The 13,746-nt window shown below is 37.2% G+C and overlaps 1 protein-coding gene across 1 annotated transcript in view; it reads right to left on the bottom strand.

The window, feature by feature from the left end:
• The window catches only part of LOC127877967 (NTF2-related export protein 2-like), a 38,462-nt gene that overhangs the window by 3,618 nt on the left and 21,098 nt on the right, over positions 1-13,746 (bottom strand). The window contains exon 3 of the mRNA XM_052424300.1: positions 435-579. Coding sequence (XP_052280260.1) covers positions 435-579 — 145 coding nt within the window. The remainder of the gene's footprint in view (positions 1-434; positions 580-13,746) is intronic.

Genomic DNA, 13,746 nt, shown 5'->3' with positions numbered 1-13,746 from the left:
AAGATTTGTTACTGTGCGCATGTGCTTGTCTAAAAATAGTAACTAATTGGAAAAACTAAACTCTAGGAAAAAACAAACTCTTGCTCATTTTGTTCTTTAAATATTTTTACATTTTATTCTAAAATAAGCGGCATATAAAACATTTGATAAAGCTACTAATAATCCATAAACAAACGAACATAATTGTGTGTTACGTAATTAAAAATCATAGCATCACCCTGGAATAAACATGACCTACTTTCCAATGAACACCGGAAATCATGAGAATGATCATGGTAATTGTCATGGATAACCATCAAATAAATTACATCTAAACATTGAAAAAACATAAACTTTCCAGCACTTCATGAAAGTTTTTTGTTAAAGGGACAATACTATGAGGAGGACCGATACTATGAAAGTAAGGGATATACAGAAATGGGACGCTGTAGTACCTGACATAGGCTGACAGTCCAGTGATTCAATTTTGTGTTCTGAGGAAGGCAAATCATCGTAGAATTTCAGGATTGCTTCTTTCCCTTTAAGAATGTTCCCATTCCATCCAGCCTCGGCATTGTCCTGATACAGCTTCGTCAGGAGCTGAAAAACATAACCAGGTTACACCGCCATTAATCATGGGTGACACCTCTTTTTTTGAGATGCCATGATGCCTCCAAGATGGCACGAAGCAACTGAAGTCTAAACAAGAGTTCCACATTCTGAGACATATGCCCCCCCAAACAAGGTTTGAACAATTGACTCCAATTTCAATAGGGGTCATCTACTAACCAATGCCAATGCACATGTAGAGTATCAAGCCAATCAGCCAATTTGTTGATGAGTTATTGATCGGAAACAATTTTCACACTAATTGTATTGGTGACCTTGACCTTTGACTTATTGACCAAGATTTTTCATAGGGGTCATCTACTGTCCAAGGCCAATGCACATGGGAAGTACATGATTGTATCAAGCCAATCAATGAATCAGTTGAAAAGTTATTGATCGGAAATGATTTTACTCTTAATGTGTGACAGTGACCTTCACCTAGTCACTGCAATTTCAATAGGGGTCATTGAATGTCCGTTGCCAATGCACATGGGAAGTATTAAGCATGTCGGTTAATCAGTTGAAGAGTTATTGATCGGAAACTAATTCACTCATAATGTGTGACAGTGACCTTGACCTTTGACATAGTCACCCCAATTTCAATAGGGGTCATCTAGTGTCCAAGGCCACCAATGCACATGGGAAGTATCAAGCCAATTGGTACCTCCGTTCACAAGTTATTGTTCGGAAACGAACTGGTCTAGGAGCCAGGAAAAACAAGTACAAATTTACCAACAGCTGGCAAAACAAGACTAAGCTTAACTGATGGATGCTTCCCATTGAACTGCTTCATTAATGTATGGGTTAAATGTATCCGTTGCCATGGTGTAGTGGATATGGTGTCTGCCAAGCAACAGGGAGGTCAAGGGTTCAATCCCCACTGTTGGAGTGTTCTTTCGATCTCCCCCATAGACACTAAGTACTGGTTCTAGACCCAGGAAACAGACTCGAGATCGTTTCAAATAAGCCTTAGGCTCTCTATGCAATCCAGCCAAACTTAATAAGTTTAAAACTAAAAGTATTGAAATAAAGTTGTTTTCAAGAGGAATTCCCTTTATACTCAGTGGAGCAGAAGGACATGACAACATGCCTCTCCCAGCCAGTACTGATACTTCATATACAATTTTATTGCATTTGGATCATTAGTGATATAACACGGAAGTGTAAAATTCATTAGACAAGCTGGACATTTTGAACCTTACAAGCCCATAAACCCTCAAAATCAATGAAAATTTTGTACAATATTTCGGAACAAATAAAGTTAACACATAACAAAAGCGCCAAACTGTCAAAAGATACGCTCGTTTGAAGATTTTGCACAACTTGATAACTTTACCATGACCCATATTTGAACTTGACCTATACATCATCTAGACACAACTTCTGACCAAATTTGGTGAAGATTATAGAGCGGACACCATGCTAAATGCTTGAAATGCACTAAGTGAGCTCGTGATCTAGTTTTTGACCCGGCATGACCCATATTTGAACTTGACCTAGATATCATTCATCAGATAGACACAACTTTTGACCAAATTTCGTGAAGATCGGATGAAAACTACTTCAATTAGAGACAAACAATATGTTAAATCCTTGAAATTCACTAAGTGACCCCGCGACCTAGTTTTTGACCAGGCATGACCCATATGCAAACTTGACCTAGATATTGTCTAGATACAACTTCTGACCAAGTTTGGCTAAGATCGGATGAAAACTACGTCAATTAGAGAGAGGACACCATGCTCAATCCTTGAAAAACACTTAAGTGACCACGTGACCTAGTTTTTGACAAAGCATGACCCATATTCGAACTTGACCTAGATAACTTCTGACCAAGTTTGGTGAAGATCAGATGAAAACTACTTCAATTAGAGAGCGGACATCATGCTAAATCCTTGAAATGCACTAAGTGAACCCTTGACCTAGTTTTTGACCCGGCATGACCATATTCAAACTTTACCTAGATATTGTCTGGATACAACTTCTGACAAAGTTTGGTGAAGATCGGATGAAAACTACTTCAATTAGAGAGCGGACACTTGATGCTTAATCCTTGAAATGCACTAAGTGACACCATGACCTAGTTTTTGACCTGGCATGACCCATAATCGAACTTGACCTAGATATTGTCTTGATACAACTTCTGACCAAGTTTGGTGAAGATCAGATGAAAACTACTTCAATTAGAGAGCGGACACCATGCTAAATCCTTGAAATGCACTAAGTGACCCCGTGGCCCAGTTTTTTTACCCTGCATGACCCATATTTGAACTTGACCTAGATAACTTCTGACCAAGTATTGCAAAGATCTGATGAAAACTACTTCAATAAGACAGCGGACACCATGCTAAATTCTTGAAATGCACTAAGTGACCCCGTGACCTAGTTTTTGACCCGGCATTACCCGTATTCGAACTTGACCTAGATATTGTCTAGATACAACTTATGACCACGTTTGGTAAAGATCAGATGAAAACTACTTCAATAAGAGAGCAGACACTGCTGTGGAAGCTGCCCGTCGCCCCGCCCGCCAAGGGTGAAACTACAATATGTCCCATTTTCAACAGGCGTATAAAAAATCAATTATCCTTGTAGCAATAGCCAAAATTTTAATGCTAGATGTGGTCTGGTAACATAGATTTAACAAGATACATAAAGCTCTTTTTGTTTTTTGCAGTACAATATATTCAACACATGTTCATGTACCAAGTGAGTGTTCAGGTGTCGTATAAATAGATATTTTTGCGGGAAATTAAAATGGAATATATTGAGCCACAAAAAATAACAAGGGACAAAATTGTCACAAAACCAGGTTTTCATTGTGAAAAAAAAATCTGATAAAGGGAGAAAACTCAAACTGAACTTTTGAAATGACCAAAAAAAATTAACCCCTTTGGAATTATTTTTTTTTTTAATCTATTTTTAGTCGTGGCGGCCTTGACATTGGAGATATTGACGTGATTCTTTCGTGGGACACACCGTCCCATGATGGTGAACAAATGTGCCAAATGATTTTAAAATCTCACAATGAATGACATAGTTATGGCCAGGACAAGCTCATTTATGGCCATTTTTGACCTTTGAACTCAAAGTGTGACCTTGACCTTGGAGATATCGACGTAATTATTTCGCGCGACACACCGTCCAATGATGGTGAACAAATGTGCCAAATGATTTTAAAATCTGACAATGAACGACATAGTTATGGCCCGGACAAGCTTATTCCGCCAGCCCGCCAGCCAGCCAGCCAGCCCGCCAGCCAGCCAGCCAGCCAGCCAGCCAAGCCAGCCAGCCCGCCCGCATTCGCCAATCTAATAACCAGTTTTTTCCTTCGGAAAACCTGGTTAAAAAGAGCATTTTGTATCTTGTTAAATCTATGTTACCAAACCACATCTAGCGTTCAAATTATGGCTATTGCTATAAGGAAAACTTAATTTTGTATGGGTTAACTTTATTTTACGAAATATATTGCAAAATATTCTTTGATTTTGAGTATTTATGTTACTTTAAGCACTTACCTGTTTTCATGGACACCAATTATTGAAGACCTCACCTGAGGATCTAGTTTTTTTACCCAACATGATCCAAATGAAAACATGTTCTTAATATTGTCAAGATAAGCCAAGTTTCATCAAGACCGAGTCATAAATGTGTCCTTTAAGAGTGGTTACAAGATTTTCCTAAGATTTGACGTGGTTACCTAGTATTGGACGCACATGACCCACATTGAACTCAGCCTCAATACATGTAATTTCAAGGCAAGCATTCTGTTGGGTTTCATCAAGATTGGAAAAAATGTCGCCTCTAGGGTGATAAAAAGCTAAAACTTGATGGCACACCGCACAACACCGAACAAGGGGTGATCACAATAACTCACCTCTTACCTCAAAACAAAAGTAAGTAGCTGCAGTTCATGTCTTTTTGGTTCTTGGCAACCATAAGTAGCTTGCTTATTTAGTTCTTGGCATTTATAAGTACTTGTAGTCAATACTTGCTTAGTTGGTTCTTGGCATCAATTAGAAGCTGTAGTACATGCTTAGTTGGTTGTTTACATTCTTAAGTAGCTTTAGTAATTGCTTACTTGGTTCTTGGCATTCATAAGTAGCTGTAGTACTTTCTTTGTTGGTTCTTGGCATTAATTAGAAGCTGTATTACTTGCTTTATTGGTTCATGGCACTCATAATAGCTGTAGTACTTGCTTAGTTGGTTCTTGACTTTAATTAGTAGCTGTAGTACTCACTTTGTTTGTTCTTGGTATTTTTTAGAAGCTGTAGTACTTGCTTTATTGGTTCTTGGCATTAATATTAGTGATAGTGCTGCCATAGTTGGTTCTTGGCATCCATAACTTTCTGTAAAGCATGTTAGCTAGGTGGTTTATGGTTTTCATAAGAAGCTGCAGTTCTTGTTTGCTAAGTTGCATGCCGGCATCCAAAACAAGCTGTAGTGCATGTCAAGGTAGTTATTAGTATTCATAATTAGCTGAAATGCTTGCTTTGTGCGGTCATGGCATTCATTAGTAATAGAGGATGAAGTGCTAGCTTACTCAATTCATTTTGGTAACAGTGGTTATGCTTAGTTAGTTCCAATTGGTTACAAGTAGCTGTAGTATATGTACATGTATTGCTTCTTATTGCTTGTGATTAGCAAAAGTTTTTTCTTACTTGTTGCCATTGTTTTAGTGCTAGATGTAGTGCTTGTTTGATTGGTTCTTACTTACAACTAGCACTTGCGAACTTGCTAAAATGGGTTTTTTATGGCTTGTTTTTGTAAGTTTAATTGAAAAATTGGTCACCAGTAAAGTGATCATTATTAGTTTAGTGCTTGCTTAAGTTGATTCATATAAGTATGCTTACCCGGTATTATTAGTTTGTTCCAAGTGGTATTTTAATTAGTAGTTCAAAGCTTGCTTAGCTGGTTCCAAGTGGAATGTTTATCATTATTTCAGCGTTTGCTTAGTTGCTTTCTAGAAGTATAAAGTATTGATTAATTGCTTGCTTAGTTGGTTCCAAAGTGGTATGTTTAGTTTTAGTAATGTACTTGATGAGTTGGTTTTTAGTTGTTTGGTTATTGTTAGTTCAGTGTTTACTTAGTTGGTTCATAGTAGTTTGTTTATTTTAAGTTCAGTGCTAAGTTAGTTGGTTCCTTATTGTATGTTGGTTCTGTGATTGCTTAAGTAAATTTGTTCCCAACACTTGGTCAATTATTAGTTCAGTGCTTTTTTAGTTGGTAAATAGTTGCAACTAGTATCTGAAGCTGGGTTTTGATGGCTGATGGCAACTAGCACGATCATTGTCCCAGAAAACTTCCACATGAGGACAAATGGCTAAGAAATATCTCATATTAATTCTAATAATAATTCCGCTGAAGAGCATAAGATTTGTAATGTACAATACGTATGCTCGTAGGTGAAAGGTCAAGTGTAATATGCAGTGCAACCTTCCTGCTCTTCCCCCCATCCTCCTCACAAGCACTTTACTTGGTTAAATATGTCTATGTTCCAAAATTAATCAATAAAGAATAACAAAAGATCCCTTACAAAACATTCTTTTCAAGTTTAATTTTGATTGAGTCACACATGTGGCTTTTTTGAGTGGTAATAAGATATTCCTATGACTTGTACTCATGACCTAGTTTTTGGACACATGTGACCAAGATTCACGCTTTGCCTAGATATTAAGATTGTATTTCTGACAACATTTCATCAAGATAGAGCAATTAAGGTTATACCTATGGTGGTAACAAGTTGCTTCTTTAAGAGTTGACATTCTGACCTAGTTTTTGGATGCACATGACCCAGATTCATACTCACAATGAACCAATTAAATATTCTGACATACATTCATTATGATTGAGTCATAAATGTGGCATCCAGAGCAGATTAACAAGGTTTTATTAAGATTTAACCCAATCACCTATTTCTTGGACACGCATGACCAAGAATGAAGTTAAGATATTGTCGAGTTTAACATTCTGACCAAGTTAAGAGTTTTGCCCAACGTAACCAAGATTACAACCAGGTCTAGATATTGCCAAGGTCAACATTCTGAAACGAGTGTTCACAAAATTTGATGAAACATATGGACCCCAGAGTGGTACCAAGCTTTAAGTTGACAGCACAGATGCCTTCTATAAACTGACCACTAAAGATTAGCAATGGGCGCTTTGAGCTCAGGCGAGCCAAAAATTAATTAAAGGTTTATGAAATTAATATAACATACTACTATGTAAATGCACTCTACTAATAAAAGTTCTGTTGTAAAATTGTGATTGAAGGGAGAAACTGTGTAGGGGTGAGTTGGAACCATCTGATCAAGAAATAGATAAATACATAATAGAAGATGACACTATTAAAGCTAGATAAAGGTTGTTTAAACCTATTTATTTTAGCCCGATTGCATAAAATTTGAAACACTCTTGAGTCCATTTCCTGGGACTTGAACCAGTACTTGGTGTCTTTGATGTAGGTGTAGGAGGACACCATATCCACTTTGCCACGCCTATAGGTTCGAAAACACATAAATGTTATACACATAATCAGTAATAATTATGATTATTTCCTGAAAATATCTCTAATATACTCTTCAATTGCCTTCAATGTATCTACATTTAATAAAATTTTCCCTAAAATATTGACCTTTTCATTGTTAACCCTGGCAAAAGTTTTTTGATCTGGTATTATGCTGTTCTTGCTGAAATAAAGGTTTACATTCAAGCGCAGCTGTTTTTTCATGTTTATATCATACAAATATTTGTTATTAAATTTCTTTTAAATCTAAAACATGCAGGTATTTGTAACTTAAAAGGATTGCAAAATGTTTGCAATGATGCTCAGTCATGAAAACCTAGTTTTAAATGCTAGAAAGGCCTTATTATTTATAGTGATCTATATTTAATAAATTTGCAGACATCAACTTGATTTATGCGGTCGTCGTGGTGTAGTGGATATGGTGTCCGCCTAGTGACCGGGAGGTCACGGGTTCGATCCCCACGATGGGAGTGTTCTTTAAATCTCCCCCAGAGACACTAAGTACTTGTTCTAGGCACAGGAAACGGACTCGAGAGCGTTTCGATAAAGCCATAGGCTTTCTATGCAATCGAGCTTAAATAAATAGGTTTAAACTAACTTGATTTAGTGTACCAGTACTTTTAGTGTACCAGTGCCTTTAATGCATATCACATTTACAGTCAGCAGCATGGTTTAGTGATCTACATTATACAATCATGACAAAGATTTTTCATGTAAGTACGAGTTATTCAATAAATGAAGGTCAAATGTTCATCATGGGATTTGACAGCTTTAATAGTCAGGGACGACACTTTCCGACTAGACTGGATTTTTGTAAGAAGAGACTTCCTTCAAACAAAAAATACCCTGATTACCGGCAGTCTGTGGCAGGTGTTCCCAGAGCGAGGCTCAACAAGGGCTGTTTGTAAAACATGCATGCCCCCCATATGGGCTCTCCGTTGTAGTGACAGCCATTGTGTGAATATGTTTTTTGTCACCATGACCTTGACCTTTGACCTAGTGACCTGAAAATCAATAGGGGTCATCTGCCAGTCATGATCAATGTACCTATGAAGTTTCATGATCCTAGCCATAAGCATTCTTGAGTTATCATCCGGAAACCATTTTACTATTTCGGGTCACCGTGACCTTGACCTTTGACCTAGTGACCTGAAAATCAATGGGGGTCATCTGTGAGTCATGATCAATGTACCTATCAAGTTTCATGATCCTAGGAATAAGCGTTCTTCAGTTATCATCCGGAAACCATTTTATTATTTCGGGTCACCGTGAACTTGACCTTTAACCTAGTGACCTGAAAATCGATAGGGGTCATCTGCGAGTCATGATCAATGTACCTATGAAAATTCATGATCCTAGGCATAAGCATTCTTGAGTTATCATCCGGAAACCATTTTACTATTTTGGGTCACCTTCACCTTTGACCTAGTGACCTCAAAATCAATAGGGGTTATCTGCGAGTCATGATCAATGTACATATGAAGTTTCATGATCGTAGCCATTAGCGTTCTTGAGTTATCATCCGGAAACCATTTTACTATTTCAGGTCACCGTGACCTTGACCTTTGATATAGTGACCTGAAAATCAATAGGGGTCAACTGCGAGTCATGATCAATGTACCTATGAAGTTTCATGATCCTAGGCATAAGCGTTCTTGAGTTATCATCCGGAAACCATTTTACTATTTCAGGTCACCGTGACCTTGACCTTTGACCTAGTGACCTGAAAATCGATAGGGGTCATCTGCGAGTCATGATCAATGTACCTATGAAAATTCATGATCCTAGGCATAAGCATTCTTGAGTTATCATCCGGAAACCATTTTACTATTTCGGGTCACCTTCACCTTTGACCTAGTGACCTCAAAATCAATAGGGGTTATCTGCGAGTCATGATCAATGTACATATGAAGTTTCATGATCGTAGCCATTAGCGTTCTTGAGTTATCATCCGGAAACCATTTTACTATTTCAGGTCACTGTGACCTTGACCTTTGATATAGTGACCTGAAAATCAATAGGGGTCAACTGCGAGTCATGATCAATGTACCTATGAAGTTTCATGATCCTAGGCATAAGCGTTCTTGAGTTATCATCCGGAAACCATTTTACTATTTCAGGTCACCGTGACCTTGACCTTTGATATAGTGACCTGAAAATCAATAGGGGTCAACTGCGAGTCATGATCAATGTACCTATCAAGTTTCATGATCCTAGGCATAAGCGTTCTTGAGTTATCATCCGGAAACCATTTTACTATTTCGGGTCACCGTGACCTTGACCTTTGACCTAGTGACCTGAAAATCAATAGGGGTCATCTGCCAGCCATTATCAATCTACCTCCGAAGTTTCATGATCCTAGGCATAAGCGTTCTGGAGTTATCATCCGGAAACCATTTTACTATTTCGGGTCACTGTGACATTGACCTTTGACCTAGTGACCTGAAAATCAATAGGGGTCATCTGCGAGTCATGATCAATCTACCTATCAAGTTTCATGATCCTAGGCCTAAGCGTTCTTGAGTTATCATCCGGAAACCATTTTACTATTTCGGGTCACCATGACCTTGACCTTTGACCTAGTGACCTCAAAATCAACAGGGGTCACCTGTGAGTCATGATCAATGTACATATGAAGTTTCATGATCCTAGGCCCAAGCGTTCTTGAGTTATCATCCGGAAACCACCTGGTGGACGGACCTACCGACAGACCGACCGACATGAGCAAAGCAATATACCCCCTCTTCTTCGAAAGGGGGCATAATATTAACAGCAGACTGTCTTAAATCTAGTCCAGATACACTTGCAGTATGACTAAGATTATTTGATTTATCAAATAAAGGGATGGTGTAAGTGTAATAAATACTTCCATTTTTATTATGTGACCAAGAAAATAGTGTATCTTTACTAAATGAATATTTGAATAGATGTAGCAAAGTCTTCAACCGCACATCAACAGTTTACACTGAATGTTAGCACCACTCTTGGAAAATGGGGCTTAATGATTGTGCTTCAAGTGTTGTCAAAGATCTGGGACAAGACTTTCTGCTTTTATTATATTTTTCGTTTAAAGGAAGTCTCTTCTTAGCAAAATTCCAGTTAAGGCAGAAAGTGCTAGGGCCTATGGTACAACACATTAAACCCTGTCCTCCAAGAAGGAGGCTTATAATCTACTATATTCTTTAATTAATAAACAGTCAACAAATATCTAAATCTGACTACATGGGACGTTTTATTTATCAATTATGTACAAAAGGAGACATATAAAAATTGATAATGGAATAAATACAAAACATGAAAAAACTTACATTAACAGAGACAAACTTTTAAAATGAAACAAATAGCTCAGAAAATCTTGAGCTATACCTTGTTTTCTATATAATACAACAATTACTTTGACTCTTATTGAAAACATGGTTAACATGCCATTATATATTTTTTAGCATTTTCATTGCTTATTTTTCTTTGACTATCCACTTGCATGACAATATTTTGGCAAAATGATGTTGTCAATGTGACATTTTGTCAAATGAGTTAACGTCAATAAACAACATATAGAACTAATCAGATGTTTTCGTAAAATTACAATTGTGTAGCTGTGAAAAAAGCATCGTGATAAAAACGCATCCAAAAAAAGTTTAAATAAGCACTCCAAAGGCTTTCTTTCCAATAAAATTCCCCCACATGTTTGTAAGTTGGAATACTAATAAACTCTATGACATACCATTCTGTAATTACTGTTCTTAGTTCATAAAGTAGCATGTTGCTTATAAAGATCTGCAACATTTCAGCTTTATATGCCGACATGTAGCATTTACATGGATGAAAATTGACATAATAATGCATTTAACAAATATAATAATTATTAGACTTGATAACTTAACAATCAATGTATTAAAAGGGAAATAGTTGTTTACGCTATCTATCAAATGTTTGTACAAAGTTTAAATGGAGGTAGAATCAGAATGACAAACAAGAGGGCCATGTGCCCTAAGACGATCACCTGAGACCCAAAGAAACTAGACTATTCTGGAAAAGTGTGAGCTGATTTATGAAGATTTAACCAAATAAGAGGGTCTGAAAGGCCCAAAGTCGCTCACCTGAGATAACAAGATATTATTGGGACAAATCTTCTGACAACGTTTCATGAAGATCGGAAAAAAAATGTGGCCTTTAGAGTGTTAACAAGGTTTTACTATAGCCATATAAGGAAAAATGCCCCGCCCCCTAGCAACCATGTTTTTCAACCAACCGGCATCATTTTTAACTGTTCCAAGATATTACCAGGATGATTCTTCTGACCAAGTTTCATGAAGATCAGAAAATAAATGTGGCCTCTAGAGTGTTAACAAGGTTTTACTATAGCCATATAAGGAAAAATGCCCCGCCCCCTAGCGGCCATTTTTTTCAACCAACTGGCATCATTTTTTAACTCGTCCAAGATGTTATTGGGATAAATCTTATGACCAAGTTTTATGAAGATCAGGCAGTAACTGTGACCTCTAGAGTGTTAACAAGATTTTACTATAGCCATATATAGCCATATAAGGAAAAATGAGGCAAATGTTGACGCCGCACAACGCACAACGGACGACGGACAAAAAGCGATCACAAAAGCTCACCATGAGCACGTGTGCTCAGGTGAGCTTAAAAGTGACTACTTGAGTATTTACTTAGTGACCTAGTTTTTGAGCTCACATGACCCAGTTTCAATCTCAGCAAATATGGAACAAATATTCTGATACAGTTTTATGAACATTAGCCAATATATGTGGCTACCATAGCATCAACAAGTTTTCACTATAGCCATGTTAGGAAATCTGCCAACCCCGGAATCCATATTTTTCATCAAACAGGACGAATTTTCATACTTGATTGAGTCATTAGAACAAGTGTTCTTACTACATGTAATTTTAACTAATATTGCACGAAAAATTGGACTTCTAGAGAGTTAACAAGGTTTCACTATAGCCATCTACGGAAAAATGTCCCGCACCCTGGCGGCCATGTTTTGCGATGAACCATAACCATTTTGGAAGTCAGCTGAGCTTTCATTAGAAAAAAGGTTTTGACCAAGCTTCATAAAGATTGGGCAATAAAGGTCACTTTCATGAAGATTTTGACATTAAATGTAATTTCTAGAGTTTTACTATAGTCATTTAAAGAAAACTGCCTCACCCCAAGGCGGCAATGTTTTTCAATCTACTGGAACAATTTGTTTAACTGTCTAACATATAACTGAGAAACATGTTCTGCCCAAGTTTCATGAAAATTGGACTAAACATGTGAATGAGTGTTAAAAAGGTTTAACTATAGTCTTATAAGGAAAATGCCTCGCCCCCTAGCTGGCAGCCATGTTTTTCAAGGTTTCGTTAGAACTTATGTTTTCACAAAGTTTCATGAGATAAGGAAAACTGCCACGCAACCTTGTAGCCATGTTTTTCAACCAACCGGAACCATTTTCGAACTCGTCCAAAATATCTATTGGAAATGTGTTTAAAAAGTTTTATGAAGATTGGACAATCAATGTGGCCTCTAGAGTGTAAACAAGGTCAATGTTGACGCCATACAACGCACAAAGGCAATCACAAAAGCTCACCATGGGCATGTTGTGCTCAGGGGAGCTAAAATTAGACGAGTTATTTTCAAAACCCGTTCTTTCTTTTCTGTCACTATAGTTTAGATAACTTTATATTGATATTGCAATGTCAAAATAAATAAAATAAATATGGATTGACTTTACAAAGAATGTGCACTCATGTATATCCAATAGCAGATAATAAGATATCTTTAACCAACCAATGCGAAAGACATCGGACCTCGGACAAATCCGATAAAATTCGACGAGGTCCGATAATATTTCCCAAATTGTCGGACCTCGTGTCCGACAAGAAAAAAAAAAAACAATATGTAAAACTTTGATTAAAAATGAACACGAAACTAGGAATATTAAAAAAAGGTCTAATTCATGTTTATTTTACTTCGATAGATTATTTAACTTTAAAATCAATTTTCCAACCAGTCGAACTGGCTGTCTTTGCTGGTGACGTAACAAACTCCAAGCGCGATTCTTAGAACCAGTTAAATATTGCACATTGTTTCGTGACGTAGGCGACGCATCAATGACATCATGGTTGAATTAAATTTTACTGGTTTCGAGCATTGTGATGATCGTAAATAGAAAGCGGGGAACCACACGACCGTTGCCTGTCCCGTGTCAAGATTTGATGAAGAAGTAGAAGTGGCTGTGTCAACGATCGCGAAAACGTGGATAACTTTTTGATCAGGTGATTCCGTTTTCATATTGTTAAACGTTCTTGTAGTACCTTTATTTTTTGTAAATTTGTAATCGCTTCATTTTTGATTAAAGTTGTTAAACAAAACACCTCAAGCTGTTAAGTGTGTACTGTTAGGCCTACTGTCACACTCATTCTTAGGATGTCATTTTCACTTCTACGTTATTTTGACGGGGCTAAGCCTGGCGATAAAAGACAGAGTCATGTTGTTTTGTTCATTGCCAATAGACTCAATAAACAGTTTTTACATTCTCAATTTATATTTTTATCTTGTGTGAACAGTATAAGTCAAAGGAAGTCAAGATGGCGACGTCCGTGCCGAGACAAGCAATTTTT

Source organism: Dreissena polymorpha, chromosome 4 (genome assembly GCF_020536995.1).
Source record: "Dreissena polymorpha isolate Duluth1 chromosome 4, UMN_Dpol_1.0, whole genome shotgun sequence".
NCBI classification, from domain to species: domain Eukaryota; kingdom Metazoa; phylum Mollusca; class Bivalvia; order Myida; family Dreissenidae; genus Dreissena; species Dreissena polymorpha.
This window is presented reverse-complemented; position numbering and strand designations above follow the sequence as displayed.